Source organism: Verticillium nonalfalfae, assembly GCF_003724135.2.
Source record: "Verticillium nonalfalfae strain VnAa140/NRRL 66861 chromosome Unknown scaffold_95, whole genome shotgun sequence".
NCBI lineage: Eukaryota > Fungi > Ascomycota > Sordariomycetes > Glomerellales > Plectosphaerellaceae > Verticillium > Verticillium nonalfalfae.
In genome coordinates, this window is record NW_021167320.1 from 37,185 (window position 1) to 53,495 (window position 16,311).

General features: G+C 54.1%; 3 protein-coding genes across 3 annotated transcripts; 2 read left to right on the top strand and 1 right to left on the bottom strand.

The window, feature by feature from the left end:
- Positions 1 to 479: 479 nt before the first annotated feature.
- On the top strand, positions 480 to 2,897 carry D7B24_009471 (uncharacterized protein; the record flags this gene model as incomplete). The annotated part of the gene is made up of 3 exons (XM_028643544.1): positions 480 to 542; positions 615 to 2,339; positions 2,439 to 2,897. 3 exons carry the CDS (start codon positions 480 to 482, stop codon positions 2,895 to 2,897), a joined length of 2,247 nt encoding a protein of 748 aa, XP_028492871.1.
- Positions 2,898 to 4,646: 1,749 nt separating this feature from the next.
- HRR25 (serine/threonine protein kinase) lies at positions 4,647 to 5,763 on the bottom strand (the record flags this gene model as incomplete). The annotated part of the gene is made up of 2 exons (XM_028643545.1): positions 4,647 to 5,044; positions 5,187 to 5,763. The coding sequence occupies 2 exons, from the start codon at positions 5,761 to 5,763 to the stop codon at positions 4,647 to 4,649; spliced, it is 975 nt and encodes a 324-aa protein (XP_028492872.1).
- Positions 5,764 to 12,953: 7,190 nt separating this feature from the next.
- Positions 12,954 to 14,432, top strand: GLD1_2 (mitochondrial glycerol dehydrogenase Gld1; the record flags this gene model as incomplete). Its single annotated transcript, XM_028643546.1, has 9 exons — positions 12,954 to 13,088; positions 13,154 to 13,252; positions 13,320 to 13,339; positions 13,411 to 13,483; positions 13,545 to 13,677; positions 13,728 to 13,924; positions 13,982 to 14,079; positions 14,137 to 14,297; positions 14,353 to 14,432. 9 exons carry the CDS (start codon positions 12,954 to 12,956, stop codon positions 14,430 to 14,432), a joined length of 996 nt encoding a protein of 331 aa, XP_028492873.1.
- Between the last annotated feature and the right edge of the window lie 1,879 nt (positions 14,433 to 16,311).

Consider the following 16,311-nt stretch of genomic DNA (forward strand, 5'->3'; position numbering starts at 1 on the left):
ACCCATGAACCGCAGGGCTCTTGTTCCACCTGCCTCCTTTTTTTTCATATGTTCCTTGCCGTCTTGAACCTTCGAATACTCGCTTCTTGATACTGTTTTACTTGACAACCCATTATTACCATCTATTTTCCCCCCCTTTGCTTCCTTTTGTCGTCACCTCATGCCAATGCATCCCACGCGCTTTCCTTTGTCATCCTTGATACAACTGCCATATGGCCTCCAGTGAGCTGACTCGAAACTTCCAGCTCTCTCTATATCCTAATCTCGAGCGACGAGTCTGTACACGACCCGCCTCACAAACATCCTAATACCCCATGAATTGATACCCTCCTCGGTTTGCTTCTTCAAGTCAACCACCCAAGGGCTGTCCTCTCTGCAATCAGGTAGCTCTATCCGTGTCGGAGTACTAGACTACCTTACGTGGTCTCTTGCGAACCTGCATCTTACCACCACTCTCCAGAGGCACCCTGACTGCTGGGATGCCTTACACGCCCCCCTCTCATAGTCGATCCCCCGCCAACTCTGCCCCCTCGTCGCCCGATGTAAGTCGACGGCCCTCTTTTCAGAGCAGCCCTAGACCATCACTACCTCGGTCCGCTTCCTATTTGACGAAGAACCGACGCAGCACGCCGTCGGCTCTGGGCGGAGGAAATGGCGCCACGAACGACAAGGTACCCGTCGGTGCGACAGACAACATCAGGACTCTCGCCACGACCAGTGTCCGACAATCGCCACCGCCGGTAACCAACGAGAGTGGTATGCCTAACGGTGCTGTCATCTCACCTCCGGACTCCGCAAGCGAGGACGAGGAAGGCACGCAGCGCGGACGCCAGCTTCACAACCTGAAGGAACTGCAAGATGCCATCAGCCAAATCCCTGTTCGCAGGGCACCCTCGCCCCCACCAAAGACGGCCGCAGGGGACATCTCCAGGCCCGAAGTCATCTCGAGCAACAACATTGTTCACAGCTTCAGCACCCCCGACCTCGCGGGCGGAAGGAGGCGAACACACGCGCGCTCTGCTACCGAACCCAAGGTCATGATCTCCAAGTCTTCGGAGACCTCACTTACCGGTTCTGAAGAGGAGTCGGATGAGGATCTCATGATGAAGCCTCCGATGGTTCGAAAGAAGTCTGGAGAGCTCGTTCGCCCTGCTCTGCGTCCTTCATCCCACCGAAGGCCGTCCAGTATGCCCGGGACGCCGACCTTCTCAAAGGCGGTGCATTTCGACTCGCACCTCGAGCACGTGCGCCACTTCCTCCAGGTCGACCGCCCGCTCGCCGTCAGCGCTGGGTCGTCACCTGCCGATAACTACGACAGTGATAATGAGTATCCGTTCCCAGGCGATGAGCGATCCGGCACTCGGTCCCCTCCTTACGAGTGGGAAATCGTGACGGCTAACCAGCCGATGGATTCTCCTATCCGCAAGTCGCTGCCTGTGCGCCTCGAGAAGGTCTGGCTCTCACCCGACCAGAAGTCGTTACTCGGTTCTGTCGCCGTTGAGAACATGTCTTTCCAGAAGTCCGTCACTTGCAGATTCACACTTGACTACTGGAAGACCACTTCCGAAGTCGCCGCTGAGTACTCGCATGAGATCCGCCCTAAGGAGTCGGACGCCGGCCATGACCGTTTCACCTTCGCCATCAAACTCTCGGATTTGGCTCACCTCGAGTCCAAGACTCTCTATTTCTGTGTCCGCTACAACGTCATGGGACAAGAGTTCTGGGACAACAATGGCGGCACCAACTTCCAAGTGGACTTCCGCAAGAAGCACTTGCCTCAAAACGGCAAACGCATCATTGGCGCCGCCAGTAGGCCTGTCGGTGGCCTGCCCCGTAGCAACCGTCGGGCTAGCCCGGCTGCTAGCTCATCACGCCCTAAGTCTGTCACTGTTGGCTTCGACGATTTTGGCGGCGAGAAGGGCAAGTACAACTTCGACCAGCCCATCCACGAATATCTTGGAGAATCCGGCCCGCCTCTCCGCCTCAAGACCAAGTCGACCAGCAACCTGGCGAGTGATAACATTTCGAGGGGCTTGACCGCACCCAGCTGCCAGGCTTTCTCCAACCGCTATGACTTTGGTGCCTCCCTCACCGCCGCTGTTCAGGCCGCAAAGGACTCGATGAGCAAGGACACCAAGGCCGACGGTGGTCTGTACATGAAGAGCCACAAGAAGATCTCCATGGCCCCTGAGCCTCCCAAACTGAAGATGCCCGTCGTGCCTCGTGGTCCCTCGCCCATGATTTCTAACCCGAAACCTGTGGCAGTGGCTGGCAACGACTCGCCCAACACTTCCCTTGCTTCCAACTCATATGAGGAACTTGTCAACAAATACTGCTTTGTACGTACTTCCCGTCATCAGCGCCCACAGCCTCAACGACCACCAAGCAACCACGATGAGAGAGCCCTTTGAGCCTAGACTAACAAAGCCACCGTGCAGTTTGGCTCAAAGCAGTCCAGCCCAAACCTACAGGAGGGCACCCTCAAGGGTAGCAAGTACGACGGTGCTGGCGATGCCTGCGACACCCGCGGCACCAACAGCACCAACTCCAGCCAAAACGGAAGTCCCAACATGCCTCACCATGCTGGCCCCGCACAGCACCATACCCTCCACATTCGTGACGACTCGCCATACTTCTTTGGCAGTGCCGTCGGTGCTTCGCCCGCCAACTCGCCGCTCATCTCCCTGATACCCTCAAGCGAGCGACCATCCAGCCCATCAACAGCACAGCGGCAAGCAGGCCAAGTCGCCACTCCTGCATCAGCCTCGCCGGCTCCCCTGACTGGTGGTCTACCTCAGTTCGCTGGTACGTCGCCACATCTCTACGCCCAGCACTTGCCGGAGCGGTTTCCGTTCTCCTTCAGTGAGACTCATGCCGGTACAGCAATTCGAGGTTGATGGCGTTTGTCGATGATGAGCCACTGTCGACATGATCGGCACAACATCCGCCACTTGGCGCTTCTCAACTGTTTTACCAACCCACGATGTTTCTCACCAAGCCCCTTAACCCGGACTTGGCATTGCCTTCGGCAAACCGGCGTCCATGGCATTTTCAACTCGCTTTCAGCGGCGGTGTCTTGACACCAAGAGAAGAGCAGCAACAGTGTCCTGTCCTGAACGCCTCCTCGCTCAATGGGGTCGTCGTTGACATGACGGGACATTCCACTGTTTCTTCTCAGCAACGCTTGCCTTCAACGGTCGCGCAACAACAAACAGCACTGGCTGTTTGGTCTCCGAGCCGAGAGCAGAGCATATCAGGGGCGTTACGTACTAATGCATAATTTGGCTTGGTTTTTTTTTTACTTCTCCTTTGAGCCAAAGGCGCATTGCGTGTCATTGGAACTCTCCACTTTGGTCTCTAGCTCCGGCGGCCACTTTTCAAAACGGGCGGTTTGGTCAGGAGGATACTCCAGTACATGGCGGAGTATAGGTACGGATGGAAAGGAGGTGGGTGGATATTGGAAAGGGCATGACCCGTCCGCACATACACTGCAACCACCGAAACCAAGGGCGGTCGGTTATCTGCTCCGGCAAACACCTCAGCAACCCTTGGACTCACGCTCTCGTCTCGTGCCATTTGCGCCGCGAGACCTGGGAAGATGTCCACGGGCTTGACGGTCGGAAGCCGCGGATGATAGCCGACAACATTGGGCAAGGGAGGGACAGAAAAGTTGCACACGAGTCTTGAGATTGAAGCGTTGACTCGTTCGTTGATTTGGGTTTCGGTTTGGCCTCGCTCTTTCAAAGCGATGGGGGATCAAGGTCACGTTTGACCAGGGCGTTGCGGATTGGACTCGGCTTAGCTACGGCAGCCCGATTCATCAGATGATGGATCCGTTTGATTTGGTCTCCAACAGCGCCCATAGCTTACTGAGGCATGGGTTGGCCGGGGAGAATATATACTATGATACCACATTACTGATTGTCCTTTTGCCGGTGAATGATGTCTGATGAATCTTTGATTCCCAATCTTGATCCTGCCATCCTTCATTTGTGATTCAATATGTTACCACCAACCAAACCTGATTTTGCATCGCACAACGTCGTTCCTGCCCGCTCTCTTCGCTTCCTTGCTCTACTTCCATTGCAGGATCCCTCGTGGTTGTGATGGACCCCGCGCACGGCAGTGCAGGCAGCGATCTGCTCGACAAGACGGCTCGGCACTGACAGGTCAGAACCGCTTTCCCCCACAGACCCCCTGCGCGCCGCACGTGCAAGAACACGAACGGCAGAAACGAGCAGTGCTGCGTCTTCCCCGGATGACAGGACGATTCGCGTATTGTCAGGTCAGACGGCCTCTCGAGGCTCGACAGGAAACAGAACCGTGCACAGGACGTTGGTTCCCCTCTGAACCTCCATCAAGTCCTGGGCCCGCTCGCACCTCGGGTCGAATGCTCATGTCTCTCCCCAAAGCCCACCCCCACCAGACAACAGACTCCCGACGACCTGCCGCCATCATGTGTTCCGTGGGGTGGGGAAAGGGGGCGGGGGCGCAACAGAGAGAGTTCGAGGCAGACGGATCAATTCCCGAAATGAGATCCTTTCGGAAAGGAAAGACGGAAGAAAAATAAACCTTGACATGTCCCTAAGCCTTGACATGTCCGCAGGGAGAGAGAGGTGGAGGGGGGGGGGGATGGAAGGGTTAAATCAAGGCTTGGGGGCGGCGGCGGCGGTGGTGTCCTTGGCCGCCTCGGCAATGGCCTGGGCCGCCTGGGTGTTCTTCTGGTACTTGTAGACGGTCCAGTCGAAGACGTAGTCGTACTGGAAGCCCTCGCGGACGAAGAGGTCGCGGAACAGCTTGCGCAGGTAGCTGTAGTCGGGCTTGTCGTCGAAGCGCAGCGAGCGCGTGTAGTTGAGGTAGATGGCGAACTCGTGCGGCAGGCCGCGGCAGAGAATCTCGGTGGGCGTCGTCATCTTCTTCTCCATGATGCGGTCGTATTTCTGCTTCTTCGTCGCCGCCTTGAGGCCTTGCCAGGGGAGCGAGCCGCGGCTGAAGTAGAGAAGCACGTAGCCGAGGGATTCCATGTCATCGCGACGGGCTTGTTCTGCACGGGGAGGGACGTTAGCTGGGCGGCTCGGGGGGCGGGGGGAGGCAGGGCGCATAGAGAGGAAGTAGGCTGCTTGCTGCCTTGTGGTAGAGTGGAAGGAAAGGGTTGGGGGGAGAGCGCGAGGTGGTGTACAACGTACCAACGCCGAGGTGTGTATTGATGGACGCGTAGCGCGCGGTGCCGGTCAGGTTCTTGTTCTCCCGATAGGGGATATGGAAATGGGTCTTCGGATCGCGGTATTTCTTCGCGAGGCCGAAATCAATAGCGTTCACCTGGTTCCCGCGCTTCCCGATGCCCATGAGGAAGTTATCCGGCTTGATGTCGCGGTGGAGGAACGACTTGGCGTGCACGTACTCGATACGCGACAGCAGCTGGTCGGCGAGCAGCAGCACCGTCTTGAGCGAGAACTTGCGGTTGCAAAAGTTGAAGAGGTCCTCGAGGCTGGGGCCCAGCAGGTCGTAGACCATGGCATTGTAGTCGCTCTCGACGCCAAAGTACCGCACGAACGGGATGCCGACGCCGCCGGCGAGCGACTTGTAGACCCTGGCCTCGTACTCGAGCTGCGGGTGTTTCGCCTTGACGCTCTCGAGCTTGATGGCGATCTCCTCGCCCGAGATGATGTTCGTGCCGAGGTAGACGTCGCCGAAGGAGCCGGAGCCGATCTTGCGGCCGATGCGATATTTGTTGCCGACGCGGAGGTCCTGGGGCGTGGTCATGTTAGCGGTCGTCATGGGGGAGAGCAGCAGGCGGCGGCGACGGCGGCGGGTGCGGTGCGAGTCGGCTTCTCTGGACTGGTCGTCGTCGTCGTCGTCGTCGTCGTGTTGACGGGGGGGAAAGAGCGCTGCGTGAGGTGTGCCTTTGCCTTTCGCTGCCGACGCCGTGAGCCCTGCGCATCGCCATGCGGGGCTTTATCGTAATTTGGGGTAGTAGTGGGCGATGGACGTACCATGGTTATTGAGTCAGGCCACCGGAAAGCGGTTACAATCTGTGTCGTTGATGGAGAGGGGCGTTTCGCCGTCGTTCAGGAATCCAGAATGCAAAGTTGTTGGCCGTTTTCGGGAGGTTTTTTTTTTCTTCCTTCCTTGGTGTTTGTTTATGAAAGAGAAATGGACTGGATCAAACGGTGAGGATGGTATAGGGAGGCTTTAGGTTTGCAGGCGGAGAAAGCTCGAGCACTCTGGAGGCGCGTGTGACTTTTTGGAGGCGGTGGCAACGCAATCTGACACAGGATCTTTGTCCGCGAGTCGGTCAACCTTCATGGAAAATAGGGGCGGTATCTGTCAAACCCCGTCGCCCGCTATTCGGAGGAGGTGCCTAATTGTTGGGACGCTGAAATTTGTGGCCGTTATCCTGAAGGTAGGGAGTATGGATGAATGTCGGGGGGATGGTGCGGAATGGTAAATTCCAATGTTAAAGCGTCCGAGATGCCAATCAGAACGGGCCCATGTCACAATGCTGACTGTGTCGCAGAGTGACAAGATGTCAAGAGTGCCTTTTCGATGGGATGGTTGCAATGTCGAGATGGGATCATTCCGAATGTCATGTCCATGTCATGTCAATGCCATGTCAAGGCCACGTCCAGGCCATGTCAATCGCGGGTCGGGTCAGGTGCCGTGTCTTGGGTGTCAATTGGGTGTCAAGGTGTCTTTGGCAGGGCGCAGGCTCTGTTTGCCTCGCGCCTGGGGGGCGCGGCGTATGAATCTGCCGAGCGTGCGCTGGCATTTGCCGAAGTGCATTGATGGACGGCCCGAGGCTGTCCAGTGTACCTACCCCCTTAATAGCGAAGGTGCTTTCGGACGGCAATTGCACACCAAGCGACCTGGCCTGAGAAGATGCAGCCCCATCCCGCTTGGAAGCAATCCGAATGCAGGCAAATGGATGCTAAACGACGAAGGCTTCGAACCGACCTTGCACATTTGAGCCGTGACAACAAAAGCCCAGTGGATGCAGGGGCCCTTGAAAATGTGGCCAGGGCAACCTGGGCCCACTTCTACCACGATGGACAGTGAATTGACTTTCCGAGCTCACTCTGATGTCCTAACGGAATCGCCCCGGCAGGGCTGACGAAAGTGTACAACCGACTGGAGGTCGATGTACGAGCATGTTCTGAGCTGCGTTCTTTCACGGAATACAGGACACAGGCTCCGCCACAACCCACATGGAAAAAAGGCAGGCCGAGACCGCCGGGCGTGCAGCACGAATTGACCGACATTTCGAGTTCTCCGCAACCACTTGGTCTGACCTGCCTTGTGCTGTAGGACAGGACCGCAGCATTCTGGCGTCACGAGATCGCGAAGACGTCAACATAAGCCATATCTGGAAGGGAAAGGTGGTTGACACGTTGTATATTTGAGATGTCACCCAGTCTTAGGTTCTGTGGACAGTGTTGAGGGCTGATGTTATTGGAACCCATTGTGCGACAAAACTCAACATGCAAGTTACTATAATGGCCGCGGTACACACATGCAAAGTGTTTCACGTGCCCTCTTGCTTTACCGAGTGACCCAATGGCAGCTTCCAATCGCCTGGTCTTCCTGGTGAATCTCGCCTTGTTCCTGTATCATCATGGCCATGCATTCGCACAATGACAACGCCTCCCTCTGAAACGTTTGCTTAGGCAAGTCGCATGCCACTCATTTCTTCCTCGACTGTCTACTATATAACTGGCAAGGGAACGCCGAAGGCCTGATAACATAAATACTTCATGGTAAACCTCCTGCTCTGTGCTCGTGAATGCTCGCGGACCTTGCGATCTCTATGCCAGGAGGCACTTGTGGAGCCAAGAAGCAGGTGGCTCAGGGGCTGCTGGTCTGGGGGCGTGAGACCACAGGGCGACGGAGGGCTAGATTTCAGACGTTTACCTACCCCCTGCCCAAGATAACTATTGGGTATCCTCTGCGAAAGACATCTTCAACCTGCTCATTCCGCCGCTTTGACAAAAGTATAGGCCCTAGGCCTATTACTTACGGCTCTTACCAGTAGCGCGTGGAATGTGTATGACGATGCGATGACAACAAGCAACGAAATAAACCCTGGTGTGTTCACAAAACGGGCAGAGAAAGCCCTGCGATCCACGCGGCATTCACAACATCATCTCTGAAAGTTGGCGTCGGCAAATGCTTACTGCCGCTACTGTCTATTTGTCAGTGCGTGGTATAGAGCAGAGTGAAGAGGTCTTCCACAAGGTCCGCAGGCAATTAGAGCATAGGCAGGGGGTCGGAATACAGCTGCATTCTGGCCCTCCGCAGCTTGGAGGGCCCTCCGCAGTCCTGATATATGCGTTTCTCGTAATGAGCCTCTGACCGACCGCCCTGCTGAGTAGCTCCGCAGGGCCACCTGACAACGTTTGATGTGGCCGTTACTATCAACTCCAAATCAGGCTGGTGCTATTCTACATGCAGGTTGAAAGAAATGTCACAGTGCCCTCCAGACTAGATACACATCTCCATTCCAAAGATCGAGAAGCTGCCTAATCCTTATGACCATAACCGATATCTGGAGCAGCCCAAAGTTTTTCCGAGGCTGGCCAGATTGACTTCTTGTTCTTCTTCTTAGTCGTATCAAGCTTCTCCCCTCGATATTTTGCTTCCTTGAACTTCATGGTCTCCTCGTCCTTGATATAGCTATGATAGGCCACGTGTGTTCCCTTCCGCATATTCTCATCGTCCTTGTAGCAGATCGGATGTGCGGGCCTTTTCCATCCTTTTGGTAGACGCTATGGATGGAAATCGTGCCGTGCAGGTCGGAGCTGGTTCGTCTGATTCGCAAAATGCTTCGACCTGGTAACCTGGAAACCCGCTCTGATTATCGTGGCAAGGATAAGCCATACTGAATGAAGATTGCTCGAGGATAAAGCTTTTTGGCTCGCGCTGTTTGGTAAGCTATGGCGACAAGCTTTCGCATGTACTCCTCCGTTTCTGGGCGGCGTCTTTTATGGAAGTAGTACTTGACAACATTGATCGTAGAGCCGGACATATTTGATAATTAGGCAGTGGAACGTGAGCGAGGCTCTCGTGAATGCGAGACCTCATGACAAAGATTTCCGAGTCGGTCTCTTTACCAGTTTATGAACTCACGTCAAGTACCGTCAGTTCCAATGCTCATTCTTCATGTTCCTTCCGAGGCCATATCAGTCCTTGCTCAGGGTGCAACCCCATATGATGCGCAATCGTGATAAGATTTCGAGCGGCCGTTATCAGTTAATTTTCGACTACGTCCAACGCCTACGGTTTCATGTTGCCCGGTACTCACTCATAATGACAGGGTGGGGGATCGGCAAAGGTTCTCAACTTTCAGGCGGTTTGTATATAAGGTACAGTAGTGACCAAGCTTGGTGGAGTTTCAATCAGCCACAAGGGCGCTCTACAGCTTCTACCGCTGGCGGCTATCTAAAGTCAGCTTGCCTTGCTGCACCCTATAACGCGCGAACCCGCGAGGAGCACAGCTTCGTGCCGCATTTCCCCTGCCGACCTTTACCACATCTGTTTAACGCGCGGAAATGAGATACACACTCTCTTCTTTTCTGGCAAAGCGGTTTCTTTCACAGCTGCCGTGCTGTCGCGCCCGAATTGTTCCCCAGCATCGCGGATTGCAATTGGCAACCATGTCAACAAACCGTCCTCGCTACAAACACATTGACGACGTTGAAAGGCTCGACTATTATGAGAAAGGTGGATACCACCCTCTTTCAAACGGGAGACTGCCTTCACAAGCGGTACAGAATAGTGCACAAGTTGGGTAATGGGAACTACTCAACTATTTGATCAGCCAAGGATGAACAGCTTTCCAAGTACATTGCCATCAAAGTCGGCGCCGCTTCATCCAAGCACAAGGAAATCGACATACTCAATCGCCTTGCCAACCATCCTGCTGGAGAGAAGTGTCTCGGTAGAGTCCGGTTCCCACCCGTACTCGATCGCTTTAACGTTCATGGGCCAAATGGGACCCATCCCTGCTTCGTCACGGTACCAGCCATGTGCAGTCTTGCCGATGCGATCGCGGCTAGTGACCACGAACCATTCCAGACCAATGTTGCCAGGTCTCTTGCTGCACAACTCGCCATGGCTTTGGCACATATGCACAGCGTAATATGTGTTCACGGCGGTAAGTAATTCAAGCTGGCCGTGCCGCGTAAAAATCGGCATACTGGCCTTCTCTAGATCGTCACCTTGAAAACCTCCTCCTTCATAATACCGGCAGGGATAGATGACTTGACGGTACAGTAGCTCTACAATCAGTATGATATGCCGGAGCCGGAGCCTGTTGTGTCGGAAGAGTAATCGGCCACTCTCATTGCCGGGTGTCCCTTCACGCGTGTACGCTCCGATTTGGATGGGAAAGCCAAGCAATGTGATTTCGTTCGGTGAATCGAAAATCCTTTTCGTCGACTTTGGCACAACTTTTTATCCAGTCCAGGAATCGACAAATGGCGATTTGAGTCGTATATCCCTCTCGAGATCAGACCATCCGAGGCTAGGTTTGAACCTACACAGCCATTGACCTTCGCATCGGACGTTTGGAGTCTTGGCTGCATGATATGGGCAATCCTCGGCGTGAAACCGTTTCTTGCTGCAAGGTTCTTTGGGCCAGAATGCGCTGCCGCAGCTTGAATTGATGCCGTGGGGCCTCTGCCAGATGAGTGGTGAGAGAAGTGGCAAGCCAATACAAAGACAGAGTCGTTTGATGGGAATGGAAGACCAAAGCCAGGTAGAGAGGTATGGACATTCGAACAACGAGTGGAAGATAGCATACAGTAACCGCGGAGAGAGAGTGGTATGGAGATGATTGCTGATGACGAAAGGGAAGCCATCTTTGAGATGATCAGGGGCATGCTGAAGTTTTGTCCTTGCGATCGCATGACTGTTCAGCAGGTATTGGAAACAAAATGGATGAGGAAATGGGCCATACCAGGAGCTGAGAAATCATGGAAACGCGGAGCACCTTCTTTTGACAAGTTTCAATCATTTCAGTGTAGGACTATTGCGATGATTAGGGGTCAGAAAGTGATCATCGAGAAATATTCTGGCCGCAACTCAGCGCCCTTGACCTTTTGTCATAGAGATCAAGGTTCATTCTGCAATTGAATTACCAGAGGAATATCTTTTGAACCCCCGAATTTTGGATAACCAGTTAACGGAAAGGTCATGATCCTCTTCCATCCATCAGGATAAGCTATCGTGGTGCGAAGCCTCCAAAATTAGCGCCCTCTCGGTCCTGGCGCCGCAGCCGCCTCGTGACAACCTGTATGCATTCAACGCAATAAGGAAAGAAGGTCAGAGGGCAACAGGATGGGGCCTAAGACTATTGGCTTAGAGCGAGAACGCGGTCACGAGGTGCAACATATCGCCCCGGTAATCCGCACAAACAACATCAGTGACCGAACGCTACGACAGATGAGACCCGAACCAAGCTGGTTGTATAATGGACGCCGCAAAAAATGAAAGTGGCCATGATGCGAGATTTCCGTGGGACAGAGGTAAGTTCAGCACGGTAAAGAATGTTCTTTGCGCACCGAGAAGTGTCAGGAGGCCCCCTGCGGAGCCATGGGACAAGGGACAGTTAGGGGCTAAGAACTCGGAGAACATGTATTCAAAGGACTGCGCAGGGCCAGAAATCAGATGTATTACAACGCAGGTAGATATTGTCTATTACTTACGGGCCACGTGCGATAGACCCCTTCGCTCTACCAAGAAGCATCATAATATTCACCCATGAGGGCATCAATCCTGCCTTAAGGCGCCTAAGATCAGTTCACAGCATGATTTATTAAAGTGAATGGTCGAAATATCGACTTGCTCATTAGGGTAGAGAAAACAAAACGAAATTGAAACAAAAGACATACAACACCAGGTATTCGCTGGTCGTCACCGACCCAACTACTAATCCGGCCCTTACTGGCTTATCTATGGGAGAGCGGACGGGATCCCGAGCTTTCCAGCAGGTATGGTCGTATGTGCTAGACGTCGCCGCTTTTGTTAATTATAATCTTTCAAAATTCACTCACACCGATCATCAACCCTTCTTGTTGGTGTCCTCACGACCCCAATTAGGCATGCAGCTAATGAAGCTAGGCAGTTCCAATGATCAAGTGCTAGGGGGTCCGTTTCAATTACTGAGCCTCTGGCTCCATGCAATTGCGTGATCACACGGCAACATTGCAAGCTGATGTACCTTTGTCTGGCAATCTAGGGTGTCTAACACTCATGAGTCACTGAATCTCGCGATCCTTCGAACAATACGCGACACCTATGACGCCAACCCAAGCGCAGAGATAGAGCTTGCGACTCCCTGTTACCCCTCTTTAGTCCCGATGCTACCCATCAGGGTTCATCACGGCGCGCCGTATGTGCTTGCAAACCGTTAGCGACATGAGTTCAGGCGCTGTCCGTTATGACCGGCCTACATGCTGCTTCTGGCTCTCACGGAATCTTGGAGCCTTATTCATTCATTACGTTTGGCACAGCGTTGAGACACAAAAGAGGCAGACACAGCACCTAGAATTGCCGGGTACGGAGTCCGTGTTCTGGTGGCCTGAGGGCAGCACTGTTCGTTCGGTGCACCAGATGGAGCCGGCGGAATTCCCTCAATCGGCCATTTCCATCCGATGCAGGCTCCGCTTTCTGCGTGATGGGCAGTGGCGGGATCATGCATCTGGGGCCAAGTGAGATCATCGATGAGTTCATCAGGGTCCACGAGCTCGAGCGACCCCTCGTACGTCCATTTTGTATGGAGCAATACAACGTAGGGGCAGCGGAATAAGAACCTTGTGCCCCTCACTCGTTCCGAAGCCCACCCCTCACTACACACATCTCGACGATATTTCTCATTACAGGAGCCAAAGAGAAGACAACTCTGATATCAATTAGCACACAGTCACCTTTCAGCAACCCCAAGAACCACTACCAACATGTCGTTCGGCACCAAGGCTACATTCCACACCGGCGCGCAGATCCCCACGCTGGGATACGGCACCTGGCAGTCGTCTCCTGGCGAGGTCTCCGTGGGCGTCTACGAAGCCCTCAAGGCTGGCTACCGCCATCTTGTAGGGCCCCTCGCTTGGATCAATGATTTCCTGGCGCGCAGCAAGATTGCTAACTGTAGTCACAGGATCTCGCCAAGATCTACCAGAACCAGCCCGAGGTCGCCGAAGGCATCAAGAAGGCCTACAAGGACATTCCGGGACTCAAGCGCGAGGATATCTTCATTGTGAGTGCCCGCAGATGCTCCAGGCCTCTAGGAACCAAGGATTGATGCTGACTGATGGATCTCTCAGACCTCCAAGCTGTGGAACAAGTATGTGCTCGCACAACACCTACGGCATTCCGACTACCTTCTGCTGATACTCGGAACTAATTGATCAATAGCTCTCACCGTCCCGAATATGTCGAGGCCGCCCTTGATCAGACTCTGAAGGAGCTTGAACTTGACTACCTTGACGTACGTGGTTCGGCACTTCGTTGTAGCAGGGCAATAGAATAATGTCGCTGACAGCGTGCAGCTCTACCTCATCCACTGGCCTGTCGCATTCAAGCGCGACGGTGCTGCTGACGCTGACAACCTCTTCCCCGCCTCCGAGAACGGCAAGGCGGTCGCTGTCGACGACGACGTGTCCATTGTCGACACCTGGAAAGGTACGCATATTCCCGAGACCTCGATGCCGTACTGTTTCTGACGAGAATAGCATTGATTGATCTGCCTAAGTCCAAGGTCCGCAACATTGGCGTCTCCAACTTCACGGTCGAGCACCTTGAGAAGGTCATCAGCGCCACTGGCGTGGTTCCCGTCGTCAACCAGATCGAGCGCCACCCTCTTCTCCAGCAGAATGACACCGTCATCAAGTACGCCAAGGAGAAGAACATTCACATCACTGCCTACTCTGTCAGTTGATCTCGCCATGATTCTTTTGGAAGGATGCAATGGCTAACCAGGATTTAGGCATTCGGCAACAACAGCATTGACGCGCCGCTCCTTCTCGTCAATGACACTATCAAGGCCGTTGCCGAGAAGAACTCCGCGACCCCCGCACAAGTTCTGTAAGTTTTGACACGCTCCCTGCAATCAAGGTGTATGTACTAACATGGGGATAATAGGCTCGCGTGGGCCCAGATCGGTGGCCACAGTGTCATTCCCAAGTCTGTAACCCCCTCGCGCATCGCAGCCAACTTCCAGGAGATCAAGCTCTCCGACGAGGATTTCGCCGCCGTCAGCAAGATTGGCGAGAACCCCGTGCGATACAACATTCCTCTGCGCTGTAAGTTTCCATGTTTTTCCATGCTAGCCTTCTGTTCTGAACTGACCTGACGCAGACTCTCCTACCTGGGATGTCAACATCTTCGATGACGAGGTTGAGAAGAAGGCGACGCACCAGATCGTTCTTGGTGCGTAAGGGACCTAAGGGGATCAGGATATAGAGCGTCACCGCGAATAATGAATACATGTCCATACGCCCTTGGCACGAGATCTTACAGGACACAGTCCAGGTCGCTTACATGATCGAATGAGACATTAATGGCGAGCTCGAACTCTTACTCCGGCATTCCAGGGATGTTCCCATCTCGGTTCGCTGGCCGAGACGTGCGGTAAGCATGTGCATATGACCGGCATGACGGAACGTCATGCCCTGGTTCCCCGGTAAGGCGAGGACGAGCTAAGTAGCTACATATGCAGTGAGCCTTGCGCTGCGAACTGTCTGCGACCCAAGCTTGAGGGAGCAGATGAAACTAGGGCGGGGGCGTGATCCATTCTTGAGCTTGGTCTGTGGAGAGAAACATTCAGGGTGCTACTGGTTTTCGTTGCTCCGTCGAAGGGCAAGGGTCTTTGAAGCTTCGCAGCCCATGGGCAAATGGGCAAAGCTCTAGGCAAATCATGGACCTAATAACAATTGGCTGCTTTACGCAGCCTGAAGCAAAACGTCCGTATGCGGCCCTGTGGGTTGCCACAAATGGAGATGAATGGTCGGTCCCGAACCTGGAATTCATGACGGCTCGAAGCGCGGAGTCGGACCTAGTTCCGACTTCACGGATCCTGGGGACGGGCTTGTCTTCGGTGACATCGCACAGGAAGGTGTTAGGGTTGCGAAGCCCAAAGCGTCGCAACGGAGATTCGCCCCGCCGTTGAAGCTCCAGGCGGCTCGATCATGTTTCGTGGCTTTGTACGATGCAAGGACGTGATTACAAAGGTGTGAGCTAGGGCCTAAAGGGCGGGAGCTAAGGTAAGATCTGAGGCTACTAAAGATCCGTACCCAGATCGCCCGCCCTTTATTTTCCGGCGCGATCTCCCCCGTTCGGACCAACAGCAGGAAGACGCGATCTTGAGACCCGACATCGACGACCACCATCTACAACGACCAGGAGCAGATGGTCCATCCACTGCACCCCTTGCAACTCCCATCCTTGTGCCTTACCCGAGGCCTGGATGATGTGAAACAGTGCAAAAGCCAGGGTTGCAATACCGCGCGTCTTTTCTTTTGCTACATACAGCCTGCGGACTTCCGCCAAAACTGACATGTCGAATTCTGCTTGTCTCCAGAGTACAGACAGGTGAAAAGAGATTTCTAATGAAATTCTGTCAATTTGCAATGCCCTGAGTCCCTTCGTACAGCTTGTGGCCAAGGTGGAGGACCCGCGAGGCTGGCGTGTAGTGAGGAGGCGTGAGATTATGCATCAAGGGTCAAGGATATGGTTTCTCTGAGCGACTGGCCTCCGACACCATCCATTAGGCCATTGGCTCTGAGCGATGACCCCCAACGCCCCATCAGCGCCATCTCTCTCCATGTGACGCCCATGATGAGCAAGACAGACGACATGACGGTACTCATGGGGAGCCAGATCGTTGGCTGCAACATGTGGGCTCACAATCGTGCAGATGCAATTGATTGATTACTTTGCAGCAGGTTCACTTTCTGTGCGACACAGCTTAAAATAGGTTCGAGAAAGATTTCGCGCAATGGTCCTGTCACCTGTTACACCTACGCATTTCTGCCCTACCACTGACTTTGTAAGGCGTCATGTTGAGATCAGATCCGGCTGCCAGCCGAGTGAAGTTTCTCCGGCATGCTTGTAGATTGCAGGTTGCAACATGTCGGGAACATCGGGTAGCGTCACCAGATAGACACTGGTCTCTTGTTGTCACCTCATTTTGACCGCGTCGGGCCGAGTCTTGCTTTCTGGCCTTCTCTCTCTTCGTCATTCTGAGGGTGCTAATATTTTCTTATTCCACCAAGCCCCCGTTTTAGGCTATGTGGCACAGCATAACACCTCTCTCTT